Raw genomic sequence first — 18267 nt, forward strand, 5'->3', positions numbered from 1 at the left:
TGTTCTGATATCCTAACCTAGGAAGAGGGTCACTGCAGCTTTAGCTGGGTCTGGTAATGAATTTTGCCTTTGTTTAGAGTAAATAATACTGTAATAACACATTTTGGTAAAATCCCCTCCACGCCCCAGATCTTTGAAATACTGGAAAAGACAGAGACCACAATTTTCTTTTATTTACATCTAGTTCAGGGTCTCTCTGAATCCCATTCATGAACTATTTAAGAAATCCATGGACCATCAATTAAGAATTTTTGGCCTAGATTATTCTCCATCTCTGTATGGAACACATTTCTGTTTCTTCCTTTCTGAATTGCCAAGCCAGAGAGATCAGCCAGCCTCCCAGGGCAGAGAATATATATTGAGGATTGACAAATTGTTTTGTAGAGGAGTGGGTGGTAAATATTTTAGTCTTTGTGGGCCATATAGTGTCTTTTACAACGACTCAACCCTGCTGTTGTCTCAGGAACGACGCCAAAGATAATAGGTAAATACATTGGTGCGTCTGTGGCCCACAAGGCTATAGTTTGCTTACCAATGAGATAAACATTGTGATAATAAAATTGTAGTGTTTCTTTTTTTTTTTTTTTAAAGATTTTATTTATTTATTTGACAGAGATCACAAGTAGATGGAGAGGCAGGCAGAGAGAGAGAGAGAGAGAGAGAGGAGGAAGCAGGCTCCCTGCTGAGCAGAGAGCCCGATGTGGGACTCGATCCCAGGACCCTGAGACCATGACCTGAGCCGAAGGCAGCGGCTTTAACCCACTGAGCCACCCAGGCGCCCATAAAATTGTAGTGTTTCTATGCCCTGTGGTACCTTTCTGGCTTAGCTTCACATGTTGATCAGCTTCAGGAATAGTCCTGACCACATACTGGCCTTGGTTGAAATCTCTGCTCTGCTACTTTCTCGGTCTGTAACTTTAGAGAAAGGTCTTCATCTCTCTGACCCTCAGTGTTTTCATCTGTAGTGTGGGAGGTACGATAATTCTACCCATCCTGTAGTTATTGAAGGGATGCAAGGATATGATCCAGGGAAGTAGGTGCATAGCCCAGAACTGGATTCCAACTGAGCATCCCGTCCGATGATTACTGGACTTTTGGAGTGTGGTATTGTGCAACCTCAGGTCACAGCAGGGTCAGCACTGAAGAGAATCACAAATCCTTCTTACTTTCCTTTTCTGTTAACCTCTGGCTGAACACTGCTCATTATTATTATTTTTTCTAATGTTTGTTTTCTCATCGGGAATTTGGGGGTAGTTCTCGTGGCCTATTGTCCAAGATGCCAACAAAACAAATTGGTGTTTAAAGAAATATAAATAGATATACCTGAGATATAATAAAATATAAAATATAAAGAGATATACCTGAGAGAAGTAGCTTTTTATTTCTGTTCGTTTCAGTCATTTCTGTTCTTTCCCAAGTGTCGTACAAGTGAGAGGTCCGAGGGAGAAATGTGATGTATATGAATGAATATCCTGAGTTGAAAGGAGATTTTTCTTTGAAATCATCATTGGGATTATGAATAGGGATTGAGCTCCAACCACATACTTAATGAATACTACGTGTCTTTGTAAAGTAAATACTGAAGCTGCTTGTTTCCACTGAAACAATTGGGGCTACGGAATCATAGCATCCATAGAGCAAATGAAGGAGACTGGCTCTGGAAGCAGGAGCAGCCTGGCCAGTTACAGCTACGTGGAAAGTTTTGCCTTTGGCCAATTGTTTATTTCCCCTTTTCTACAAACTACTCATTGTAAAATGGGAGACTGGAAAAACATAGCAGAAAAATATCACAGAGAGAACATAAAGGTCAAAAACAACAATGGAAAAAGCAGTGTGTTCTTCGGATTCCAGTTACTCCACCCACATCTGCTTGCCTGTTATGAATATCATTACTTCCTCTGGCCATCACTGAACAATGCCCCGATCTTCACAAGGACCATGTTTCCACAGACCTAATTGTCTGTTCCTCTAGCAATACATAAATTAGAGTCACCATGCTAATCACACAGGGGAAGGGATCAATCCCAATATGCCAGTTATGTCCATGCCAAAATCTGCCCATTGCCATGCACTACTTATTTCTGCCTAAAAAAGTTAAGAAATTTTCCTGCATAGAAACTGGAATGTTTTTAAAGCCAGTTAGCACTCTGCCCCAGATTCTGCCCCTGTGACTAAATTCACTTTGCAAAATATTCATTTCATTTATTTATTTATTTATTTATTTGAGAGAGAGAGAGAGAGAGAGAGTAAGAGAGAGCATGAGAGGGGAGAAGGTCAAAGGGAGAAGCAGACTCCCCACGGAACTGGGAGCCTGATGCGGGACTCAGTCCTGGGACTCCAGGATCATGACCTGAGCTGAAGGCAGTTGCTTAACCTACTGAGCCACCCAGGCACCCCGTAATATCCATTTTAAATATTCCATTAAAATCCTGGCTCTCTGTTGCACCTGAAGGGTTTCACTATAGAATGATTGAAGGATATCAGTGTTTCACTGGAGCACCCGAATGTCAGCATTTGTCTGTCTTTTGTCTTGGGTGGATCAGTTTCTACTTAGACGATTCCTCCAGTCTCCTTCCTAGGGCTCCAGTCCTGGCTGCCAATGTTCAGAGAGCTTAATAAGAGGGGAAACTGAGATCCCAATGTTCAGAATACAGATCTTCACATAATATACCTTTGAGGTACCACCCCTTCCCTTGGCAGTTGACCTGTTGTTCCCAGGTACAGGATTTCTCTAGCTGAGCTCTTCCAGAGAGTAAAACTCCTGCCTTCTGCTGGCATGGAGAAAGAGTAATGAAAAAAGCCTCTTGGGTATACAGGGTAAGGATGGCGATCTGGGCTTAACCTGCTCCCGATACAGATTTAGTCCTTGTTCAGCCTCACCTCCACCCCCAAGAAATCCTAGCCACCTGCCCTGCGGGCACTGAAGCAGCCTGCGTAAGTCTGGAGTTTGCTGCCTTCAGATGATGATATCTTCTGGTTGGTCTTTAGCCTCTTGCACTCTCTGTTAAGTTCTGTCCTTTGGAGAGTTCCTCAGGAACCCAGCCAGGGGGTTTTAAGTTGGGACTATCTTTGCTGGTCATAAGGAACCTCTTATTTTAGGGAAAGTTCAACAAAGATCACGATGCCCTTACATATTTCCCCAACAGATCTTTGACACTTTGTATGAAACCCTTCTCTATTAATCTTAACTTTAAATTAAAAACTAAATGAAAGTATGTTACCTGGGAGAAGGAATGTAGAGCATTAGAGTTGCCCCAAAACTAGGTTGTCCTGCTTTTCTCCTTGCTCTCTCTCATCAGCTGTCCCCCTCCCACATTTCATCCATGCACAGTCTGGGAGTTTTCTTTCCAGGTGGGCCTCCATCATTCCCCTGCCACCACCTCCCTGCGTGTTGAGGGAATGAGGGACTCTAGGACCACTGACCAGCTGTATAATCTTGTGCAGGTTAAATGTGTGGTTGCTAGTTACAAACGAGAAACAGATCCCCTCCTGCCCCCACCTGCCCCTGGAATCATCTTCAAAGCTGCACTGTTACCCTGTAGGGATTCCCCAGGCATTTCCTTATGGCTGCCCTAGCAAACTAACACAGTGGCTTTGGAAGCAGGGTTTCTCTCTTTTTGAACAAAATCTCATTCCCTTACCTGCAACTTGTAAAATAATTATACTTGCATTTATTTATTTATTCTTTAAAATTAGCCCAGATTTGGGTACATGGAAAATGTTAACTTCCAATAGAAGTTAATAGGGAGGCCAGTCTGCAGTCATCACTCTTATCATGATTTATTTTTGCAGACACTCTTAATTTTTGTTTTAAGGAAGGTTGTAAGTGAACAAAAGAAGCAAGCAAGGAAAACACTGAATGAATCTGAGCATGCAGGTTTGTTCTGTAGAGAATTATCCATCACCCTGAGCCACCGTCTCTGCTTCCTATCCAGTTAGCATGTTAATTTAGTTGTGCACACCACCCATTGCCTTCATTATTTTCCATAGAAGCGTGTTTAGTAACATATATTTCATGAATTCTGAAAAACCCGATTTAGATGGTTATAACAGACATTCCAAATGCAGGTTCATGAAACTGAGTAAAATATGAAAGAAACCAATGATGTTCCTAAACACAGTTCTTTGTTGCTCTTTCTTCTTTTCTTTAAATTTATTAATTGTAGGTCTGGAGTTCAGACTCTGCCTCACAATGCCAAGGTTCACTATAACTATGCCAATTTCCTGAAGGACCAGGGTCGTAACCGGGAAGCCATCTACCACTACAGAACAGCCCTCAGGTAAGCCCCACACAATTGTCTACCCCTCTGCTTCTCAGGTCCTTATTCATTCACTCGCCCACCCAGTATGCACTGTGGGGGTAGGGGTAGACAGTGGATCTCCCCTTTAGGGTGGTAAGGATTCTGGACTCTCCATTTTGGCTCAGTGTTCAAGTCCGTTGTGAATGTAGTAATTCTGCCTCACTTCTAATTGTTGGTGTTCCTGCAGAAGTTTTCCGTTGGTACTCACTACTCAATGAAGTGACACTGAGTCACACACACATGGAGGCAAACAAGAGTTGGTTGTCAAAAATACACTCCTAGATTCTCTGAGCATGTATTCCAATGAATTCTTCCCACTTTAGGCTTCTCATCATCAGAAAGAATTTATATGAAGGCATCTGAGTATAGAAATGAAATACCCTGATAATTGTATTAAATAGAAAGAAAACTATAAGACACTTGATTACCATATTGGGAATATGTTAATAAGGGGCGTGTGTGTGTGTATATGTATGTACACAAATATATAAGTGTATGTGCATATATGTATATATGAACAGCCCTGATACTCTTCTTGTACTCCTCTGCTTGTATTCATTTGGAAGAGACTGTACAAAACATAGCTTTGAGTTGTCACTTTAAGAGAAACCACAAATTCAAGCCTGCATTACCAGTGGCAAATCACTCTTAAGTACTCAAAATAGCAACTCTCAGTTTCAAGATGATCTTATCTAAAAGATCCCACATGATGAATGTCTTTAGCCTACACCATGAGGGCACATGAGAATTATACATAGCCTCAGAGTCTCCAAATATGGGCAAAACAAAGAAACATGAGTCTTTTCTTTTTTGTACAATGAGGCTCACCGAAGCCTTTGAAAGAGTTTTCCATGCCCCTCCAGACTGGCCCACATTTGGCTGTATTTTCTGCTTTGAGACATGCTTCAATATGTATACTGAACACATCTACATTTCCCTGAAGCACGTTCGAGGATTATCTCAAATCTTAGTTTGAAATCATCATTCTTAAAGTAACCAGCCAGATTTTTTAAATTATCCTTTTGAACAATGTTCTTACATAGATATATTGTTCATAAGTCAAATTCTTTTAGACTTTATGCTCTCATTTAATACTCAGTATAGCAAAAATTTTAAGCTGTGCTCATCAAGTTCACTATCAAATACTTTAACAAAGATAAAAAAGAATGCAAGCTCCAGAGGAAAATTGTAACGAAACTTTTTATTGAGGAAAAGAAGGTTTTATTAAGGAATACAGGATCATTTTTAAGGATTAATAAAGAATTATGTTCTTTCCCTGGAAGCCAGTTTACCCAACTCTTTACAATACTTAACTCTAGTTGATGAGGTTAAGATTTGGTTATTTTCTGTATATTTTATTTTGTGCTCCAAATGTTCTAGTGAACATGCATTATTTTTTCAATGAGGCGATATAATTTTTAAAGAGGCATATATTCCTTCAAGGGTACAAATAAAGTATGTTTTGGCATAACAATTAATTAATGTTTCAGGGTTTTAGGTGGCATTCTTGAAGAGAGCAGTAAATTTGCTCAAAAAATAGTGGTTGAAAGGAAGTATTATCAGTGTCCTTCAAAATTTGTTGCATTCTAAAAAACTGTTTTCTGTCAAGTTCAAACAGAAAAAATAAGGCAGACCCTAAGGCACAGCCTGGGGCAAAGATATAAATTATATAAAATTCTTGAGTAGCTGATTTTACAGAATTATAGTAGCTGGTTGGGTAGTACTGCTTTTTTCCCATGAAACAATAAAAATAAATGTTTGCTTCAGCAACTGTGCTTGTGGAAGAAACATGTCCCTTGAGAAGTAGGGGGAAAAAACACTTAAAGCTATAAATACCCTGCATAGTAATTAGTGAAATATTTCATCCTCTCAGACCAGGCTCAAAATACTTCTGATTTAAGTAGCATCATTTCTGTGTGGATACCTTGGTGGTGAATTTTCAGTGGGTGTAGGTGCTTTGTTTTACTTTTTTAATTTAAATAAATTGTCACTCCTTGTGTTAGAAAGGGAAAATACCAGGACTTTTCATCATTTTGATGATTATTCATCCTAGGTGACGAGAAAATTGCCCTTTTTAAAAAATTAAATTAAATTAAATTTTTTAGAGAGAGCATGCACATAAGTGGCGGAAGGGGAGGGGCAGAGAAAGAGTGAGAGAGAATCTGAGGCAGGTTCCATGCTCAGGGCAAAGCCCAACATGGGGCTCGATCTCACACCATGACCTGAGCTGATATTGAGAGTCAGATGCCAAACCAACTGAGCCACCCAGGCATTGCCCTTATTTTGATACTGCTCTTTTTTTGCTCAAGTTGATGAGACAGGGACTCCCCCCTCCAACTACCTCATCTTTATTTCAACTTCAGTATATTTGATATTTTCCATATTTGCACACAGCCAGAAAGAGAATGATTAGGGAAATGCAGGGCTAACTGTGTTATTATTTGAAATCAGTCCCCACAATTATCCATTTCTGTTGTAATGACTGTGTAGATCCCAGAGGCATTGATGGAATTAGTCATTAGGGTTGTGTCCGTACAAATATCATTTTGGCTTATAATTCTAGAAATAATGCTATGTTAAATTGGTAATTATATATGGCATGAATATTCTGCTCCTTTTAAACCTTATTGTATGTTTTTTTAAAGATTTATTTATTTCAGAGAGAGTGAGAGAGCAGGGTGGGGGAGGAGCAGAGGCACAGGGAGAGAGAAAATGCTGGAGCAGACTCCCTGCCAAGTAGGGAGCCCAATGTGGGGCTCAATCCCAAGACCCTGAGGTCACTACCTGAGCCGAAATCAAGAGCTGGCCACTTAACTAACTGAGCCACCCAAGCACCGCAACCTTATTCTATTTTTATATATATATACATATATGTATATCTCCCCCCATGTTTATTTCAGCATTGTTTACAATAGCCAAGATACAGAATGTGTTAATTTTTTTGCTTTTTATTTATTTATTTAAAGTTTTAACTTTTAGATCTTTTCCATTTTTTTATTATTATGTTATGTTAGTCACCATACAGTACATCATTAGTTTTTGATGTAGTGTTCTAAGATTAATTGTTTGCATATAACACCCAGTGCTCCAAGCAATCCGTGACCTCCTTAATACCCATCACCAGGCTCACTCATTCCCTTCCCCATCTCCTCTCTAAAACCCTCAGTTTGTTTCCTGGATTCCACAGTCTCTCATGGTTCCTCCCCCGCTTCGATTTCCCTCGCTTCATTTTCCCCTTCCTTCTCTTACTGTCCTCCATGCTATTTCTTATGTTCCATGAATAAGGGAAACCATATGATAATTTTCTCTGCTTGACTTTTTTCACTTATCATAATCTCCTCCAGTCCCAACCATGTTGATGCAAAAGTTGAGTATTCATCCTTTCTGATGGTTGAGTAATAGTCCATTGTATATATATGGACCGTATCTTCTTTATCCATTCGTCGTCTACAACCTTGTTCTGTTTTTTAAACAAAATAAAAGTACCAAGTTCTCCTACCTTTCAGTGAAGCTCATTTATTCTGTTTCTGTAGTACAAGGGAAATCTTCCCTTGCTGTAGCTGAGGTTACAGATTCAGATTAAGACCCAAATCAGCAAAGGAAAATGGCAGAACTCTTTTTTTAAATCCTTAATGAACACAAGTGTTAGCTTTGCTTTGCTCAGAGGGGAGCTGTGACGTTTATACCTGTTCCAGATTCTATAAAGTTTGGGATTCCATATGGTTCAGAATCAGAACACCACTGGTGGTTCTGCCATATGCCTCCAAAGCTTTCTGGCCATTGTTTAGAACCTGGAAAAGTTCCTACCATTCCACTTCATATGAGTGGAGTAGGAAGTTCGGAGATGACCCAATATCTCAGCTCTTCCTGCACAAAAATGCCCATGAAATAACTCATCCAATAAGCCCAAAGGGAGAGAGAGATCATGCTCAGACTGAGCAGCAGATAAGGAATGTGTACTTGGCCAGTGATTTGTTGATTACCTTAAAAAGTTACTTGAAAGGATAGAATCATAAAACAAATCATGCACACTCTTTAATGATTTATTATACCCTAAAATTTCCCATGTACATCCACTCACCAATCTTCAAATGTCAAACCAAGCTTTTTTCTTTGGGCAAGAGTCCAATGATTATAATCTGCAAAAATCACATCCATAAGTCATTTCTCTGATGATCAGGGTTTGATACTTTCAAGTGGAATAAAAACTGTAATGACTGTGAGATTTTTCTGATATTTCAACTATAGCTTTTTTTTTTAGATACTCCACATCTAATCAACAGCAATTTCTTGAGCAAATTCCCTTCTTTGAGTATTTCCAGAGTATTTACATAGTATTCATAGAAATTACAACACTGTTTTTCAGATTTATATTTTATCAGTTTGCAAGATATTTCATTACATGGTACAATTGCAATAAAAACCACAACTGCAACAAAATTGTTAACAAACACAACTGTCTTTTAGCCATAAAACTCAATTTACAGGATCAAAAGGGTCCAGGCTTATAGAGAAAGTTTATTAAGTTGTGGGTATCCACCAATATGTTTTACAGAGAATAGAGAACATCTGGAAATCTGACAACATAGTGAAGAGATTTCACTAGAGGTGCTAAAGTCATAGACATTGTTTTTCATCTTATATTTAAATCCCTTGCATGACTCAGTTACTGGTTGGTTAAAATGGGCTGGTCGTCAAGAACCCTGCACCTGGGAAAGAATACAGTTCACTTTGTCCAGGTGGGTCAAGAAGGTTTCCCTGTTGTCAGCAGCAAATTATCTCAGGTTCCACAGAGCATTTGTTCACTTAGATGCCTTCTTCCTCCCAACCCACTATAATAAGGACCCCATACCCAGATCTGCTATTGTGTTCTGGCTGATTGGATATCAGCCCTGTGCAAGATTCTATCCTAATACAAAGGCTGTGATCTTCAGTCACCCAGACTGCTGTTTTCTTTTCACAGGTATGGTTTCAACATGAAATACACAGTCAATCATCATCTAAGATTTTCACCCTCCCATACTCCTGTCAAGCAGGCAATGCATTTCCCTTCCCTGATAGCACTCAGGTGTGCTTGGGCAGCCATGAGACCCTTAGAGTGGCCTTATCCACTCCCAGTGTATCCGCTGTTGATGTTCTAAACAGAAAATCTGAAGGGAAAGAAGCCTGTTCAGAAAGGGTAGAAGTCCTTGACCAGACTCTTTTATTGGCATAATTAACGGGGAAAAAATGTCCCTTTTAATGTTTCTGTTCCAAAGAAATCTCTGCTAGCTGTTTAATTGCCTACCACGTGGAAAAGGATAGAACTAAAATCTTCCTGATTGGAATTTTTTAATGGGTAAAATAGAGACTCGACATGATAAAAGTAACCATTGATAGCATTCTTTGCATTCCTTCCTCTGGGGATAACTGGAACTCTGGAAGGACACTCTATTAACTGGGTAAGTCTTTGTGGAAAAAAAGGAAGTAATAAAGGAATCGAGGAAACAGCGTATCATTAGAGTCTAAAGGATCTAACCATGTGTAATTAACGCCCTGTTCACTGATGTCCTGAGTAGATTAATAAAATTATTACAATTCTTTTGAAAAATGTTGTCTATAAAGCTGGTGGAATTTGAACATTTTTTTGAAATCAGGATTTAATGGTTATTTTAAAAGTCCTCATTACACAGCCTATTTTAAGTGGACATTTAGAATAACTCTTACAAGTAAAAATGACCTTGGATACCAGCTGTCATGTATTTCTGGAAAGAATTAAAATTCCAGCACCATTTGTTAACCAGGTTTAACAAGTGGAGATGGGCTCTTCTGCCCGTGTGGTATTTTCATTTATAAAAGTCTAAATATACTTCCCAGTGTGACAAATAGACATTTGAAATTATTTTTATTTCTTTTTGTTGATGAAATTAGAGCCTCCCTCTATTTATTTTGTGTTAAGTCTGGCAGTTTTATTCATTAAATCCAAGAAGTTAAACACTGTTTTATTTAGAAAACTAGAATTTCATGACCACTCTTATGGACTAAATTTCCAAATGAAAGTTTTATAATTTCTGTTGAAGAATATTTTGCTGTCTGGTTTTCTTTTGTTTGTTTGTTTGTTTGTTTTCCTCCTGCCTTCTACCACTCTTTCACTTCAAGAGCTTGCCTTGCTTCCCCGGAAACGGAATCCAAGGCAGGGATCTGTAAGCAGGAAGTCCGCTGAGAAGCACTCTCTGGAACACTAGGGAAGGAAGCCAGGCGAGCAGGATGGGCAGAGGGAGAGTTGGGACAGGCAGTGCGGTTACAGGGCCTTGGGTGACCGCTGAGGAAGCTCTGGAGCTTCAAGGGCCCCTCAGGATGGCCATGAGTGGCGGCAATAGATGGAACCTTTATGTCTCCTTACAAACCCATCACTGCCTTGGGTGAGGGAGTTCCCTGAGGCTGAGCGCATTGCCCAGAGGCTGTGAGGTGTCAGCCACTGGGGAAACAAGTGTCTCAGACGTGAGTGGTGTCTGGGTGCTGAGAGACAGCATCTGAGGCCCCGACTTAATTTACAATTTCTTATATAAGCAGATAATGATTGTTTTAACAATATCATTTAGATTTTCTGGTAAAGTGAACAACATATGAAGTAACACCATACTTCGTAGGGTTGGAATATTACAAGATAACTCCTATAAAAAGCTTAAAGCAGGGACTAATCCCTGGCAGTGATAAACTCGTTAAGTGTTACCTATGTCCCAAATCTGACCACTTCTCTCCACCTCCATCCCCCACCGTGTCTCACTTAGATTCCTGTCCCTCAGAGGCTCTGCAGCGGCCTCCAGGCTCCACACTGTCTTTCTCAGACCTCACCTCCTGCTACTTTTCTTGCCGCCTTGACTCCAGCCATGTGGGGTTCCAGAGACTCTGAATTTGTGGTTCTCTCTTCCCAAAACACCCCCTCCCTCTCTAAAAGCTGCTTCTTCCCCTTTCTTCGGGGCTCTCCACTTGGGTCATCTTGTCGACAAGGCCTTCCCCAGCCACCCCACTAAAGAGTGTAGTCACCACCAACATAGTCTATTCTATTTGCTTCATTTTCTCCACTGCATTTATCACCTGCTAATCTGCTTCTCATCTCTAGAAGGGAACCCCACCAGAATAGAGATTTGTGTCCTTGTCCCCAGCCTGGAGAGCCATGCCAGGAACATGGCACTTTGTCAACATGTGTTGGATGGCCGAACACTACACGTAAACATCTTTCTACAGCCTGTTTTTAAGGAATGTGAATTACCTGAAATTTTAAAAAATGGCAACTGAGGTATAGTGTAAAAACTGAAGACTATCAAAAGCCGATCCTTAGTCACTTCTACGGAGCATAAATTTAATCTGCCCCCAAACCCATCTTGCTCTAATGCTCCTCAATGGAGTTTGTTAAAACTCTTCCTTTAAACCCTTCACTTTATTCACTTCTCTGTGCACTTTTCGATTAATATTTAAATATTCTCAGGGCACCTGGGTGGCTCAGTCAGTTGAGTGTCTACCTCTTGATATTGGCTCAGGTCATGATCTCCGTTGGTGAGATCGAGCCCCGTGATAGTCTCCCTGCCCAGCAGGACGTCTGCTTAAGATTCTCTCTCCCTCGGAGCGCCTGGGTGTCTCAGTGGGTTAAGCCTTCGGCTCATGTCGTGATCTCAGGGTCCTGGGATTGAGCCCCACATCAGGCTCTCTGCTCAGTAGGGAGCCTGCTTTCCTCCCTCTCTCTGCCTGCCTCTCTGCCTACTTGTGACCTTTCTCCCTCTGTCAAGTAAATAAGTAAAATCTTAAAAAAAGAAAAGATTCTCCCTCTTCCTCTGCCTCCACCCTCCCCACTCACATGCTCATTCTCTCTCTCTTTCCAAAGATTTATTTATATTTTAGAGAGAAGTGGGGAGAGACAATGCTCACGAGTAGGGGAAGAGGAGGGGAGAGAGAAAGAATCTCAAGCAGACTACCTGCTGAACGCAGAGCCCAGCATGGGGCTTGATCTCACCACCTCAGTTCATGACCTGAACTCAGTTCATGACCTGAAATCAAGAGATGGATGTTCAACTCACTGAGCCACCCAGGCACCCCTCTATCTCTTTCTTTAAAAAAAAAGAGATAGAGCTGCCTTCGGCTCAGGTCATGATCTCAGAGTCCTGGGATCCAGTCCCACATCAGGCTCTCTGCTCAGCAGGGAGCCTTCTTCCCTCTCTTTCTCTGCCAGCCTCTCTACCTACCTGTGATCTCTCTCTGTCAAATAAATAAATAAAATCTTTTAAAAAAAAGATAGAAATTAAAATATGAAAATAAAATAAAATAAAATACTTAAAATAAATAGTCTCAAGTTTCTGCCATCTTGAAACAAATGTGCAAACCAGCCTCTGCATCTCCTGTTTCCCCTTTCCTGCCATTGAGTCTGTCGTTTCCTACCTTTTAATGTTGAAATTTCCTGGTGGTCTCAGTGTCTTCTCCTTTGTTTCCATCTCATTACCCCCTCAGCCATGAGTGGTTCCCATTCTACCACCAAAACTCTTTTCCCCAAGAGCCCCTGATACCTCCATGCAGGGAACTCCAGAGGAGGACACTGCTTGGGAATTAAATTCCTTGACTCTCAACAGCATTAATTTTGTTGGCCTCTCCCTCCTCCTTAGGGCGAATTCTTTATTAGCTTCCATGCTGAGTTGGTTTTCCTTCTGTTTCTCTAGACTCTCCTCCAAACCCTTGATGGAGGAATTCTCATGCACCTCCTCTAGGCGTTCTTCTTGTCTCAAGCTTTGCTTTCCTCCCAAGGGATTTCTTTAGTTAGCATCTGTATGCTGATTAATTCTCCAAGCTGTAATTTCACCATGCAACTTTCCCATATCAGAGCTAGCTGATTACTGGATGTTTCCACAAATTTCCCTCTGCACCTGAAACTCACCTTACCACCTTCTTTAAAACCTACTCCTTGGAGAGAGGGAGAGGAGAAGGGAGTTGAGGGAAATTGGAAGGGGAGGTAAACCTTGAGAGACTATGGACTCTGAAAAACAATCTTGAGGGTTTTGAAGGGGCAGTGGGTGGGAGGTTGGGTATTGGAGAGGGCACGGATTGCATGGAGCACTGGGTGTGGTGCAAAAATAATGAATACTGTTACGCTGAAAAAATTAAAAAAAAAAAACAAAAAACCTGCTCCTTGGCCCTTATTGCCCTCTTTTCCAGTTTGTGCTTAAGCCAGAGTAAAATGTTTTGTTTCCTTTGTTCTGTTTGGTTTTGCTTTCTCTCTTTGAAACACCTTTCTTCCTCTTCCTGCTTCCCCTCCTCCCCTTCCCCTAACCCTCAACTATTACTGCCCCGCAGGTAAAGCGTCATCTCCCCTAGAAACACCTTGGTGAAAACCATGCGTGGATCCTGCCATAGGCTCCTGCTTCTCGTACTTCCCCTCCACACCTCCCGTACCCCCGTACCCAGAGTTTCTGCTTTGTCTCTTTCTGCCGTGTGTGCTCTGATCACAGTGCATTAAAGTCCTCTGGCACAGGACCTCCTTGAGAGCAAGGACTCCTTTCTCTTTATTGTGTGGGCCCTTCGCAGAGGGCCTGGCACATTGTAGGTACTCAATAAATGTTAAAATGTTTGTTGCAAGAAAGACCGAATGAATATGATGCACAAAATATCAAGACCCCTTTAGAGTCCAAGGACAACTCCATTATAAGCAGTGTTTCTCAGTGGGAGAGCTGTCAACAATTTAGATGGACCAACTCTTCATCCTGCAGTATTGCCCTTCCCATCACAGGATGTTAAACACCCCTACTTCCTGCTTGTGGTGACCACAAATTCCTAAGGTGGATGTTCAGGATATGTGCCCTCTTCTCTCCCCATCCCTTATGATCTTCGTGGGCAGTTATGATTGGGAATATGGACATACTTTTCCCGTCCTCTGGTATCTTTTTCTAAGTCAATGCAACAACCCAAGTACTATTCGTGCTACGAAGTGTTATTACAGTAAAGGTTCTGTGCACACCTTGATCTGTCACACAGGACTTTGAATCTTCTTACAGCCTTGATTATACCTTTTAAAATTGCACATGTCTGGAATTCCATTTGGTGTTGAGCATATCAGAAAGGCTTGGAGGAAATTGCTCTGGTACCTGTGGGGATCGTTTGCTTTAGATGTTGAAGGACTGACAGGCTTTGGAATGAGGGTTTCACAGAAAACATTCCTATATTCTTAAACTGGAGAGAGTCACATGTCCTTCACATCTGAGAACTCACGGCAGAGGAGAGACAGATGGATACAAGATGACTTGAGTGTTCACTAGGTTAGTGATGAAGAAATAATGGATGTTATTTTGACTGATGGGAGCAAGTTGAAGGCCATTGACAACAGTGAAGAGAATGTTTGGGGAGGGGGGTGATGAGAAATCCATATGAGAGAAGGAGACCTGGCAGTTTCAGCCTGCCAGGTTCATTAGGGCTGTAGAGGAGCCAAAAAATAACACCCAGAGGTCCTTCAGCTCACCCCAAGACAGTTTGTAGTAGAACAAGTGTGATGGCGGGTATGTTTATACCCATCATCTCATTTGTTCACACAAAAGGTCAATATGTTATTGACCTTATTGTTACAGAGAAAGCAACTAAAGGGCAGACATAAATTCAGAATCACGTAGCTAGAAAGTTACTCAGGCCTCTGAGAAGGGTTTAATTATATTCACCATTTTTTATTAAAGAGAGCAGATAAAGGCGCCGAAATAGCTCAGTTGGGAGAGCGTTAGACTGAAGAGAGCAGATAAGTATTCAATTCAATATATTTCCCAACCTTTAGTGTTAAATTGTCAGGAATCAGGAAAATTCAGCTACTTAAAATGACTCATTTCCTGAGGGCATCAGAGGTTTTACTCTAAATTCTCTTGGAAAATCAATTGGGTGGAGTCCTTCTGGATCCCTGGGAGAGGTCAGGCATTGTGGGAGATCAGATAATTGAGTTGGCCCTCTTTGGAGAGCACATCCCATTTCCCAAAATGGCATGTAAAGCTTTTCCCAAAGCTATCTGAAATGGGTGGGAAGGAGTATAATGCAAAAAGAGAAGTGGCAAGACTTATTTGCTGGTTGTTAATGGCAATTTCAAACAAGTAAAACAGACCAGTCAGTGTCACCCAGTACATTTTAGTGACACAATGGCTCAAATCTTATAACAGGAAGAAACCAGGCACTTGAAAAAGGCCAGAGACTTATCTGGTTGAAAATATGCTGCTGACTCCTGAAATAAAGTTCACTTTGGGTGGTTTGTTGTTGTTGTTGTTGTTGTTGTTGTTGTTGTTTTTTGGTCCAGTGAAACTCAGGTTTTATGGTGGAATTTTTTTCCCAGCCATGTTTTTTCTTTGCGATTTTTTTTTTCCTCAACAGGAAATAGAAAATAAACATCTGACCTTAGCATAGTTAACCTCAAATAAATTAATCCATGGAATGAAAATCAGACAAATAAATCAGGGTGTGTATATTCTGAAGGGAAATTACAAACTGGAGCTCATGATACAGTATTACTTGCACAAGGAAATGCCTTATAAGGGACTCAAATATTGAAAAATTAAGAGCATCCTTAACTTTTGAACAAACTGTACACAGTTCAAAGTAAATGACTGAAAAAAAAATATAAAACCGCACTTTAGTCACATCCATCTTACGTCTCTGAGTCTTCAGGTTGATCTTGAGGTTAAAGCTTAAGAACAGTAGAGCATACATGCATCCGGTACACTTACTGAGTGTTGCAGGTTCTACAAAGCTTTTCCAAATACTGTGGTTTTCAGAGATGGTTATTTTGTATGGCAGGTAACATTTTTCCAGTGCATAAGAATCTTAGAAGCCAAGTGTCCTGAGGATTGAGTTCATTCTACTTCTGGCCCTGAGAGGTGGTTCTTGTAAGATCATAGTCAAATGGATTGGCCAAAGTAAAAAAAGAGAAATTATTCTAAATAGAAGCTCTAATTTGTAGCAATTTATTTATTTGCTGAAGGTGGAATGACTCGTCATTTTTTTGGGAAAATAAATAGATTTACAGGAGCCAACTGTCTTAACTGTCTTTATAGGAACCACTCCTTCTGAGATTTAAAAAAAAAAAAAATCTATTATCTACTCAACTTTCCTTAGCTATAACACAGTACAATAATTCTGTTTAGAGAATTAGGAGGGTTAAGGTGCCTGGGTGGCTCAGTCAGTTAGATGGCTGTCTTCAGTTCAGGTCATGATCCCAGGGCCCTGGGATAGAGTCCCACATCAGTCTCCTTTCTCGGCAGGGAGCGTGCTGCTCCCTCTGGCTGCTCTGCCTGCTGTTCCCCTCCCCCACCCTCCCGCTTGTGCGCGCGCGCTCTCTCTCTCTCTCTGACAAATAAATAAAATCTTTAAAGAAACTATTAAGAGTGTTAAATGAGATAATGGAAGAAAAAGTGTGAAGTATCATTAATATATCCTTTGGACCCATTTTCTTTTGTTCCTGCCCCCAGGGATGATCTATTAATATGTTGTTGATGTTGATTCTCAGAGCTAAAGTAATGGAATGGAGGGAATAACAATAACATCCTTAACTACATAATTTATCAATTCTGCATAAGGAAATGTTACTAGATAAAAATTAAGAACCCCTTAAATGCTCAAATGGACATGTACTATCAAGAATACAAATTATCTAATACTTAAAAAAATTATCTTCAGTCCATAGAACTGTATCTCTGTATTTAGATTTCATTTTTATTTTATTCTATTTTGGGGTGGGGGAGGGACAGAGAGAGGGAGAGAGAGAATCTTAAGCAGGCTCCACACCCAGTGGGAAGTTCAGTGCAGGGCTCCATCTCATGACCCTGAGATCACGTGAGCAGAAATCAGTAATCTATACTTAAATGACTGAGCTATCCACAAAATTTCATTTTTTTAAAAGATTTTGTTTATTTATTTGACAGAGATTACAAGTAGGCAGAGAGGCAGGCAGAGAGAGGAGGAAGCAGGCTCCCTGCTGAGCCGAAAGCCCAACGTGGGGCTCGATCCCAGGACCCTGGGATCATGACCCGAGCCGAAGGCAGAGGCTTTAACCCACTGAGCCACCCAGGTGCCCCCCAAAATTTCATTTTTAAAGAGAAAAAATGAACTTCCTTATACCCTGGAGCTGCTTGACAATACAACATATTTTTGTATAGTAAATTTTAAAAATTTAAGGCACCAAAATAATAATAATAATAAATAGCAAGAGAGCCCACATAAACAACACAAATGTTGAGTAAGAGTGGGAGAAAGAAAATCCCATGGCTCTTCACACTCGTTTTAAGAAAAAAACAGGTCTGAAAATCACCACTCCATTCTAGTTGAGAGAGGTTTTTGTTGAGACTTTTTTAGATAGGGAAAGGAATAATCAGTAACAGAACTTTTATAAAATATACCTGTAGAAGTCAGAGTCAAGAAGGGCTTAATTTATTCTGACAAGGGAAGTAGCAACATAAACATCTCTTAAGTTGTTCATTTTTCCCATAGAAAAATCCCCTTCTGGAGACCTCAGTATTGACTTGGACCCGAACTAATTCAAACACAAGTTCGTTTAAAAAGTAAACGTACAGAATAACCTTGTCCTTGTCTAGGTCTTTAGTAAACAAGAGAAGAATATGTGTTTTAAGAGAACATCTACATCTATCTAAAACTGAAAATAAAATGTAGTAATTTTTTTCCTGACCTAGTTATTGAAGAATCCTGTTGATGAAATGCAGCTTTGTTTTATAAATAATGCAGTGCCTGCTTGTGAGTAGCTAAACCGAATCAGATCCCCAGGGAGAGAGGATATTGCTAGCAGACCCTTACTCTTACTGGGAATACATGATGCCACACAGTTTTCAGGTGGAGGGCCCTGAGTGGCAGTAGATTCAGTAAACCATGCCAGAGGCCAGCAATCCCCTTCCTTCCTGGGTCAGGATTCTGTGACCATAGAGCCCCTTCTCTGACTGTGGCTGGCGGACAAGTTTTTGGAGCACAA

At 40.6% G+C, this 18267-nt stretch overlaps 1 protein-coding gene across 4 annotated transcripts in view; it reads left to right on the top strand.

Moving 5' to 3' along the window:
• Positions 1–18267, top strand: part of TMTC1 (transmembrane O-mannosyltransferase targeting cadherins 1) — a 263017-nt gene that overhangs the window by 190354 nt on the left and 54396 nt on the right. For all 4 annotated transcript variants that reach the window (XM_032347548.1, XM_032347545.1, XM_032347546.1 and 1 more), the window contains one exon: positions 4167–4280. In XM_032347548.1, the coding sequence (XP_032203439.1) occupies positions 4167–4280 (114 nt within the window). The remainder of the gene's footprint in view (positions 1–4166; positions 4281–18267) is intronic.

The sequence above is a fragment of the Mustela erminea genome, chromosome 6 (assembly GCF_009829155.1).
Source record: "Mustela erminea isolate mMusErm1 chromosome 6, mMusErm1.Pri, whole genome shotgun sequence".
Classification (NCBI taxonomy): domain Eukaryota; kingdom Metazoa; phylum Chordata; class Mammalia; order Carnivora; family Mustelidae; genus Mustela; species Mustela erminea.